Source organism: Mya arenaria, chromosome 8, assembly GCF_026914265.1.
Source record: "Mya arenaria isolate MELC-2E11 chromosome 8, ASM2691426v1".
Taxonomy (NCBI): Eukaryota; Metazoa; Mollusca; class Bivalvia; order Myida; family Myidae; genus Mya; species Mya arenaria.
The window spans coordinates 71052408-71062915 of NC_069129.1; the positions used below are offsets into that span (position 1 = coordinate 71052408).

The following is a 10508-nucleotide window of genomic DNA, read 5'->3' on the forward strand; positions in this document are numbered from 1 at the left end:
TTCACCAAAGATATCTCGCAATACTTTCTGCATTGAATTGATAACTGGTATTGATCATAAACGAGCAACATATAGAGTAATGCAACATGTTTTGTTATGTGTTAGTGCACTATAATGTACTTATTATTATCCTTATACATTTTAATGTAATAGGCTACACTTAAACTTGAAAAGTCCAATTCCTTATAATTAAACTCAAAGTCAATTGATTTAAACGATAAAACAGGTTAGTTAAAAAATCACTCTCTTTGTTAGGCACATTTAATTTTTCAAAGAATCCATGTTTCATCATGCTGGAAGAAAACAAAGTTCTAGTCCAGCAGGAAATATTTAATCTCTAAGATATTTATAAACTGTTTCTCTGTTATTGAAGGTATTGGACGGAATTCAATGTATAAAAACTATATATTACTTGAAATACAAAGAATTAAACAAAATGTCAGTCGTAAGTAGCATTCTCGATCTTAAATATAGAGCATATGCTGGACCACATCCGGACACCTTGTATTTAGTTTTAACGTATCTCTAATCTTATTGGCACAACTCCACTTCTGAACCTTGCAAGAGCTGATCTATAAGGTATTTACATCTTAGTGTGTTCTACATATTCTCCACAATGAATTTCCCAAAGAATAGATTTTAATCTAAAATGCCACGTGTACAGTTCCTTTTGACAGTAAAATGCAATATTATGCGATCTTGGCTGGCCCATAACCGATATTCTACACCGCAATACTTTTAAACTGTTTAACAAACCCTAATTTACAGCCCACATTACAAGCAAAAGCAGTGTTGGGTGTGTATTTTCATGTTCCCCAAACAATCCATATAGCCAGGCTTTCTGTGGCTTCAATACACGAGCTTTTCCTTGTTCCCTCCAAAGCTAACATATATGTACTTGTCAACTCTTGGAAGCCATTAAAAATACGAGAGGCGTATTTATCAAGTACATATTACAGATCCGTTGTTCTACAATCTCCTTACATAACACTATAAATATGAGCGCCCTCTCACCGTGCTAACCGAACACTCCGTCCTGCTTACCAAAAGCCTAAATAATACGTAAAAACATCCAACCTTAATGAATTTAAAATAACCTATAACAAACATATCTATTGTTATGAGTTATAAAAAAACATTGTACAAACTGTTCATTGATTTGTTGATTTGTGGTCAAAGTTACGGCGACGAAGAGTGGTAAAATACTATTGTTAAATGGTACAGTAGCTTTAAAGGGACTCTGTTGATATCATTTTATTTTGAAATTGTTCAAATTAAGTTATTTGATATATATTTCATGACGAAAACAAACAAACAATAAACAGTAAACGGCGACGATTCACATATGATTCCAAGTCCAATTCACCTTCGATAAAAGTGTGAAATGTAAACTATGTTTTATCAATCCTTTTGAAATCAATTCAGTGCAATGAAGTAGTGTGTATTTCATTGTGAATACTTTATTTTATACGGCAAATCTCGAGATGAAGGGAATTTTTATCTACAGCAATAGCATACTTTGTATTGTCATTTAATACAAGTATGTACTGGAATGAATGAATATAGAAAACTTGGAAATCGTTTGCGTTGTCCTCTCGGACCCCTGATTTCTTATTCTTATTGGGAGAGAAAGAAATGTTCTATAAAAAGGCGGTTGGTCCGAAATCGTACAAACTGTTAGATGGAAAGGTTATTCACTAATACAGACTGTCAGAAATAATATAAAAAGAAACTAAAGAAATAAACACCGAGAACAATCCCCTTATGTGTCTGCATGATCATGCTTCTACCGTATAAAGAGTTTTGTCAGACAGATAAGTATCGAAGGGATTTTATGTGCAGTTTTATATAAATGGTTTTGTTACAATAAACGATTATGTAACCGAATTCCCATTTATTTCATCCTTTGCTGCGAAAATAAGGCGTTACAAGTCTTCGTCGAAATATTGTTGGGCAGAATAAAAATATTATCAATTAAAATTTGCTAAGTTTATTATAGCTTGTACGCAAGCACGGCGCGGAAAGCTGGGTTTTATAAATTCAATTCGACATATGCCTCTTCCATGAGAATACTAATCTGGATCTTCTGCAATTACCCCTTCTTCGAGTACCGTGTCATATTGTCATGCAATGGGACCATAGTCACCATACCTTTTGTAAGCGGATTCCGAAGCTAGACAGTTATTTCACCGAAGAGGAAAACTTGACAATTGAATATACTATACTTATTTACTACTGATCTATTGTGACAAAAAGCTTATAGAATCACCGTCGGGTACGTGAGGTTATGATAATACAGCGGCCTTCTTTGGTCAAAACAGATGTACTCACATTCGGTGCCAATTTTAATCATGAACGTTTTCTTTCGATATGTATATGAAAACAGTTCTGCATTTTGTCTCGTAGAGAAACAGAACAATAATGCCGACTTGTTTTACAACGAACTTACATTAAAGACAAAAGCTTGTATAATTAGTCACTCTCAATAAAGGTTTCTAAATGAGCATTTTAATTGAGACTATTTGATGTTAAACATAAGGTTTTTTCAAAGAGAATGATGTAGAATATTTCTATTGATGCTTATTTTTAGTTTGAAGGGCAATTAACGATTCCTTTGCATGCTATAGAAACATGACGCGTTATCTGCATTCTTAGCAAAACTATTAATACACAATCAGCTTTGAAATTACATGTTTCGAACGTTTGCAGGAATATGCGATCCATGATGAAGTTGATGCTCATTTTAACTAACAGTACATTACAATCTACAGGGACAAACTCAATAGTCAATAATTTAAATGTAAACTCTATTAAGAGATGTAGGTCATGCAATGTTAACTAGTGTTATCATTTCAGTAGTATTTTAGCAATCTAAGAAACTGACTGGATCTCAAAATCATTACTTTTCAGTTTTTGTTTATAAAGACGTCCCTGTTTTTCTTATAAAACTAGACACAATGTATTAATGTAAAAATATAAACGCATAAAGAAGTATTTACAAGGACAAAGTTCCAACAAAACAACATTCTATTTCTCAGGAACATGATAATGTAGACGCAAAGAGATATTTTTTCTACCTCGGCATTGATGTTTTTGTTCGATATTTTAATATATCTGTCGGTCCTTCCCGACTAACAGTGGTCCCTCAGTCTAACAGTTTGAACTTTTGATCAACTATGAACACAAATGTCTAGGCTCATCGAGTATCCATAGTATATGTCGATATTTGAGTATTTCTTTTAAAGCCATTTATGAAATAAACTATGGTATTTTACCAATACCCATACCTGTGTTTGATCTCAAATCAACTGTTTGTACAATGACTTCACATTCTTCACACAAACTACGTTCTAAAACAAAAATTAACAATGACAGATGTAATTAGATTATATGTGGTTTATAGTTATTCATATTGACTTCGAGAGAAAAGGACACTTTTGTGAATGAAATTACTTAACAGAATACATTTTGTTATACAAAGGCAGAATGCGTGTTCATTTACATTTGATGCAGTTGTTACCAACGAATTTAAATGGAGGATGATAACATATTGTCTGTTTTTTTCCGGCTTAGATCTTAATATACAAACGCAGGGGCAACACAGCTTAAGGATATACAAATACAAGGATATAAATAATCGTGAAAATCTATCTCATACCTACCTTCTGAAACTTCTGAAATGGTTAAATGTCAATGGCATATATTGTCGGTTCCTGTTGGGGCTTCTTTCGACCTACGTTGCGACCTCATGTGCGTCAAATCATGGAAGAAGTTTTGTACGGTTCATTATCCAAGGTAACACACCATATGCACAAAGCCTCCCTTCCGGAGACTGATACGGACTCGACAAGGTTCTTATCTTGGAACTTACCCATTTGTAAGTGTCATTATTCTTTAGAAAATAGCTAAAACACTACGGTCACCGTGTAAACTATATTACTTTTTACATAGTTTCTCCCAAAGGCGTGCATGGAATGATCCTCATCAGTACACGCACTGTATAAAACACAACATAAGCGAATGCTTTGTCTAATTCACTTTTAATAAATTAAATCGGGCAATATAAACTAATTTTTGTCAATCAGCTTTTTTCTTAAAGTAACATCTCCTTTGCGAATTTGTAACTGTAATCCAATTCTCGAAGCGGAGACGGTAATATATTTCATAGTTTATTCACGTCTAGTCAATATATCAAATATACAGTTTATATATAAAAAACTATTTAAATATCCACGAGTTCATTGCCACTCAGATTACAATTGTAGGAGACTATACAGACTTTACAGAATATTGAAAAAAATGGCTTTAATGTCATAAATCTACACATTATGACTTGGACCTCGGCTTTCTTATTCTTTTGGAGTGTGTAAGCTTGCTTATTTTGTAGGGAGAACAACACGTACTTATAAAAAAGGTGGTCCGAAATCGTACCAACTGTAAGATGGAAACCTGTCAGGAATAATACAAGAAAGAAGAAGACGCCTTTCATGTACTGAAGATTACATTACATAAAATCTCCATATGCGTCTGCCATGCTACTACAATATTAAATGTTTTGTCAGATAAATAAGTCTCCAAGGGATTTTATGTTCAGTTAATATCTCAATATTCAAATTAAAAAAAAATGTGTCTAGGCTGTGAGGTCAACATGGACACTTTTGTTTAAATATATAAACTTAACAGTTTAGATAGCATATATCTTTATAGTTTATTTAAGGAATGAATTGCGGGGTTGATGTCATTATCGGGGTATGAACGCAATTGGGCTGGTCTAAGTGTGTGGAGTCCGAATGACATCAAGCCCGCAATTCATTCCTTATATTTACACCAACCGTTCATTATTTTATTCGAGAAACGTTAAAAATACTTCAATTTCATTTCGGATTACCTTTCAGTAATCCTTTCTTACCATTCTGTAAAAAGGACGACACGACTGTTACCGGAAACATTTTTTTTTTCAAATGACGTCACAATAACGCGGGAAAAGATCAACCACTTGAAATCACTTTTAAACGTAAAATTGAAACACTTTTGGCAACAAAACGTTAAAAATATAATAACTTAGCACTTTCTAAAATGTTGATTTATATTTTACGGGACCTGCTGACACAATACAAACGATAACAAGATCAATAGCTTTCATGTATATTGTTATGCAATGAATTACGATCCGAACATATCCGAAGATGTTGCGTTCATCGATTGATGAACGCAATTGCCGAAAGGCAGTTCATTTAAGGAATGGAAGTTGAGGTGTAAATATAATAAAATGTTACCATGTTAAGTGTATTTCCATCAGTTTTGAATACACACTAACTCCCATATCCGTTTGGCGACAAGTAAAATGGACGTTACCTAGCTAGAGTTGGCCATACAATGCTATAGCTGCTAAAACGACAATTTTCATTGAAAAATAAAACTTAAAGACTGTTTTTCATTATAGATCATCCTTGCTATCCAGCAGTTAAGCGCTTAAAGCTACAAGTAATCTATATTGTTTATAAGCCGTGGTTTTTAATTATTATTTCGACCTGGATGTCATTCTTAATGGTTCTAAATGATTTTCTTAACTAATATATATATAATTTTGATGCATATATATATATATATATATATATATATATATACATGTGTGTGCAATTTTAATGCATTATGCATATCAACCTAAATTTTGCGCCTTTAATACTAAGACATATACAGACACAACTCAGTATGTCGAACTCGATTATCTCGATGTTCTTGTTATTTATCACTTTTTGGGTGGGGTTAAGTAAGACACGTTTTGGTTATATGGAATGTTTGTTATCTCGAGTATTTCCCGAGGTCCCAACGATCTCGACATAACAAGTTGTGACTGTATTTACTATTGGCTGTATGTTACTGATACTATAAATTAAGGTTCACATTAAACTGTATGTATATATGCTACTTTGTAAACGTTTTATCAACTTTTTCACTTTTCATCCCAACTCTTGTATACTGTATATATCGGGAAACACGCTTTTAGCTGCACTCTCACAGATTGAACGTTTTGACCCCTGTTTTTTTTGTCATGGAACGAGCCATTTTTTTGCGAAAATCCATGGACACCAATTATATAAGACTGCTGACAAAAACTTAGATCGCAGATTATTATATTTAAATTCAAAAATTGATGTTTTATGCATTTTTCTTAAACCTTTAGTAGCGGTTTAAGCCATAAAACATTAGTTTTCGGACGGAAATATGAAAATCTACGATCAGAATTTTTGTCAGCAATTTTATATCAAAAGTTAGCAGACATTTACGCAAATATTTGCTTTTTCAAAGACAAAAAATAAAAATAAGTTGTAAAAATGGCATATCTGTGAGAGTGCAGCTTTAAAGAAAAATCAATAAACAAATGTATTATCTTATATCTATGACATTGGCTACATTGTTCGATTGAATTCGTGCATATTTATATTTTGTGAGATGATTCTACAACGATTTGTCTTAATATGATGTTGTTTATCTTGATAAACAGATACTTATAAATGTCTACAATGTAAAAGTAAAATTCGCCCTTTTGGTATTTGTTCATTACGGTACATTGCCTGTATGTGTGGTTTTATGGATGGTTACATGGCTTATATTGGCAACCACCACCACCACCACCACCACCACCACCACCATCATCATCATCATCAGCACAATCACCACCACTACCATCATTACCACCACCACCACCACCACCACCATCATCATCATCATCAGCACAATCACCACCACTACCATCATTACCACCACCACCACCACCACCACCACCATCATCATCATCAGCACAATCACCACCACCACCATTATTACCACCACCACCACCACCACAACCACAACCACCATCATCACCAGCACAATCACCACCACCACCATCATTACCACCACCACCACCACCACCACCACCACCATCATCATCAGCACAATCACCACCACCACCATCATTACCACCACCACCACCACCACCACAACCACCATCATCACCAGCACAATCACCACCACCACCATCATTACCACCACCACCACTACCACCACCACCACCGACACCACTGTGATAGAGTTTTCTTGTTCTTATTCATGCATTGACCTTGTCACTTGTGAATATATACTGTCTTTGACACTTCGTGTATGACATTTCCACATGGAAACTTTGGCTTTGACATTTCGACGTTTTCATTTTAGCTATGATATTACGACATTGAAACTTTGGCTATGACATTTCCTCATTGAAACCTTGGCTATGCCTATTTGACGTTACGATTATATAATTGTTTTCATTATCAATTCCATAGAGTTCGACTGTATTTACTGCCACAACGTTGTGAAGCAAATTTCTTTTATCGCAACACAAGGAAACAACTCAAATACCATTTACAATTTTTTATTTCAATAACTTCAATATTAATCAAAGCAAACAGTCTTCTTATTATTCTTAGGTAACTAAATAAATCCCCATGCATGAAACAAACAATATTAAATGTAAAAGGAGTGATTGTATTTCAAACAGACATCCTATTTACACTTAAGCAAGAAATAATAAAATCGAGAAGCATAAAACTCTTTACTGGCGGGAAGCTTTACAGGAGTCGAGTTTAGGATATCAAAAAGCTCACAATAACCACCGACACCATCATCATCATCATCATCATCATCATCAGCAGCAGCAGCAGCAGCAGCAGCAGCAGCATAATAACGCATGGAGAGTGATGCGAAAGGAGTTTTCCGATTAACTGCATTATGTTGTAACAACGATACACTGTAAATGTTCTAGTTAGTAATAACTATTCTGCGAGATTAGGTTCCATTAATTTAAAACTTTATAAATTATATAGGCTTAGGATATTGCACTGTGCAGAATTTGTAAAATGAATAATATTAAAAAGGGTCCTTGACATACTATAACAATTAACTTAATAATCTGGAAGTTTATAATAAGTAATGCACCAACAACCACGGTGATTAAAATTATACACTTCAGTAGATACAATATTCTGGAAGGCGTTTCATTAAGAATCTTAGGAATTTACTATATAAACATATAATTCAAGACAAATACTGGTCATTGTTTAAAAAAATATATAATTACAAGAATCTAATTGACAAACTATTCACAAATAAATAATGTTCAAACAGAAAGTTATATTTACTTTTATAATAAATAATACAACACACTTTTTTATGTCTGAGCTTTAATAGTACACCTTTATTGTATTATTTTAAACAGTTTCAGTTTTCCCACTCCTTTCGCACAATTGGTCACGGCCATTCTTGAGCCATCCCTGGAGACGGCAACGGCGAACGGAAACTTCATGTCGACGTCGCAGGATGTCAATATCTCCCCGTCGGGCGATATCTGGATGACGGAGTTTGTGTTCTGACTGCAGGTAAACACGGATTGATCGGGGCCTACACAGGCGCCTTTCGGTTCTCGTATCCGCTTATCTTTCACATCGGTCCTCTTGCCGGATACGGCGTGGTACATGTAAACTGTGTGAGCATCCCTGTCTGTAATAACAAGAATATGCCGGGATGGTATGTAGGTACATACACTTTCATCACGCTTATACGTCTTACCGGGAAACTTCACGTTTTCAAAGTCGCTCTCGTTGCCGTCCACGTCGATCATCCTGGCTGGCCGCGGGTCGTCATAAGTGCTCACTACGAACGTGCGGTCGTTCAGGGGACAGATGGCGAAGGAGTAGGTGGATATGGTCAGCGTCTTCATCAGCGAGATCATATTGTCACTGTCCACTGTCAGCAGGCAGATGTTTCGGATATCTCCGTCACTGACGGTTACTGCAATATTGTTATCAGAGTACACAGATATGTCCCTAGATTTTGTCTTAAATTTATAAAATGTGTTGAACCTCTTCAGTGTGTTACTCAAGATAAAACATTTCCAGTTCCAGTTATCCACAGCGACGATTCTCCCGTCAGGCAGGAAGTCCAGCCCAGAAACTAACGGTTCCTTATGGTCGTCCCCTGTCTTAACGAGAGTCATGGTTTTCAACAGCTCTAGACTCACCGGCCTTTGTTTAACCTCTTGAGATCGTTTTGCTGACTTGACTACATCTTCCCCATTTAAGGATTGTGTTTTTGGCTCTTGTGTTTTATTTAATGAGAACAATACGACATCAGTAGTTTTTATTTTTAAAAAGTTTTCGTCGATTTTTAATCCAACTTTGACGGTGTAATCATTTCTCAACAAAGTGTTCAGTGTTTGTGCTGCCTTGATTTGCGTCCTTTTGAGAATGTGGTTTAGAATGAATATTTCCGTTTCCATTCCTTTCTCTCGAACGCTATCTGACATTGCCAATTGGCTGTCAAGTTCTTTCTTCAGGTTTTCAGCCGCATTTCTCCTCGTATCTAGACGTTCGTCTTCCTGTGTGTTATGGTATGTCATTTCGCTGACAATTCGCGCCTTGGCTTCATCAATTTTGGTTATTAAGTCTTCCTTGTAAATATCAATTTCTTTTACGATTTCTTTAACTCGCGAAACGTTGTTCAATTGATCCTCCTCGCATTTCCTTATAACTTCTGAGGCAGTGATAATGGATGCACGTATCTTTTCCTTTTCATCATCTTTCACATTATTAGCCAACTTTGCTATTTCGTGGATATTCTCGCATCTACGATGGTGTACAATTGCACATGTCTCACAGCATAAATCGCTATGATCTTCACAGTAGAACATGAACGCTCGTTTATGTTCTAAACATTGATCAAGTCCCTTCATATCGACATCTGGCTTGACACAGGCTTCATGGGCAGCCACGATTTCATGTCCATCTATGTTTTTCATGTGCACCTTGTGAACATCACAGCAGTCATCGCACATATATATTTTGCACGTATTACAAAACAACGAAGCCACCTCTGACCTGTCCCGGTGACGACAAGGTTCACACTTGCTCCCGATTCTTCCACCAACGGCGTCATCACCCCATTCCTCAGAGTTATCTTCAAATCCACCGGTAGCCATAGTTTTCTTGTTAAGTGTTTTATTCTCTTTTTAAAAACAGGTTTAAATTTTCCGTACCTCTTTATCCGCTGTAATTATACAAATATCGTTTTAGTATAATTCACTTTGCATTCACCCCCGGGTAAAGTATTATCAATCGAAATACATCTATTTTCGATTTAGATAATTATATTCACTGTGCAGTGACGTTTCATGTACATGTACAGTGATTATATAGGTTGGTTGGTTTTCAGATAGCGTTATCTAGCCTGTACGTTAACATATGATATAATAAATAAACTGTTCATTTTGTTGCAGAATTGGGTCAAATTAAAGGTTTAAATTATGTGTATCATGTTTTGTATGAGTTTCAAAATATTCAAAGCTGTTCTCGGAAAAGAAATGTTATTTTTTATGTGCGTGACGCAATATTTTATTTCGTTAGTTTCATAATGCACCAGTCAATTGTAACCAAGACCCCCATTCCAGGGAAAAGCGGGGACTTTGACTTTCGGTCAAGCCAAGTCCGGGT

General features: G+C 35.3%; 1 protein-coding gene across 1 annotated transcript; it reads right to left on the reverse strand.

Annotated features, from left to right (window-relative positions):
* Window positions 1-8190: 8190 nt before the first annotated feature.
* Window positions 8191-10015, reverse strand: LOC128245095 (uncharacterized). Its single transcript, XM_052963311.1, has one exon. It carries the CDS (start codon window positions 9995-9997, stop codon window positions 8219-8221), a length of 1779 nt encoding a protein of 592 aa, XP_052819271.1. The 5' UTR covers window positions 9998-10015; the 3' UTR covers window positions 8191-8218.
* Between the last annotated feature and the right edge of the window lie 493 nt (window positions 10016-10508).

Coding starts and splice junctions, on each gene's coding strand:
- LOC128245095 (XM_052963311.1), bottom strand. CDS start 9,997: ATGGCTACCGGTGGATTTGAAGATAACTCTGAGGAATGGGGTGATGAC.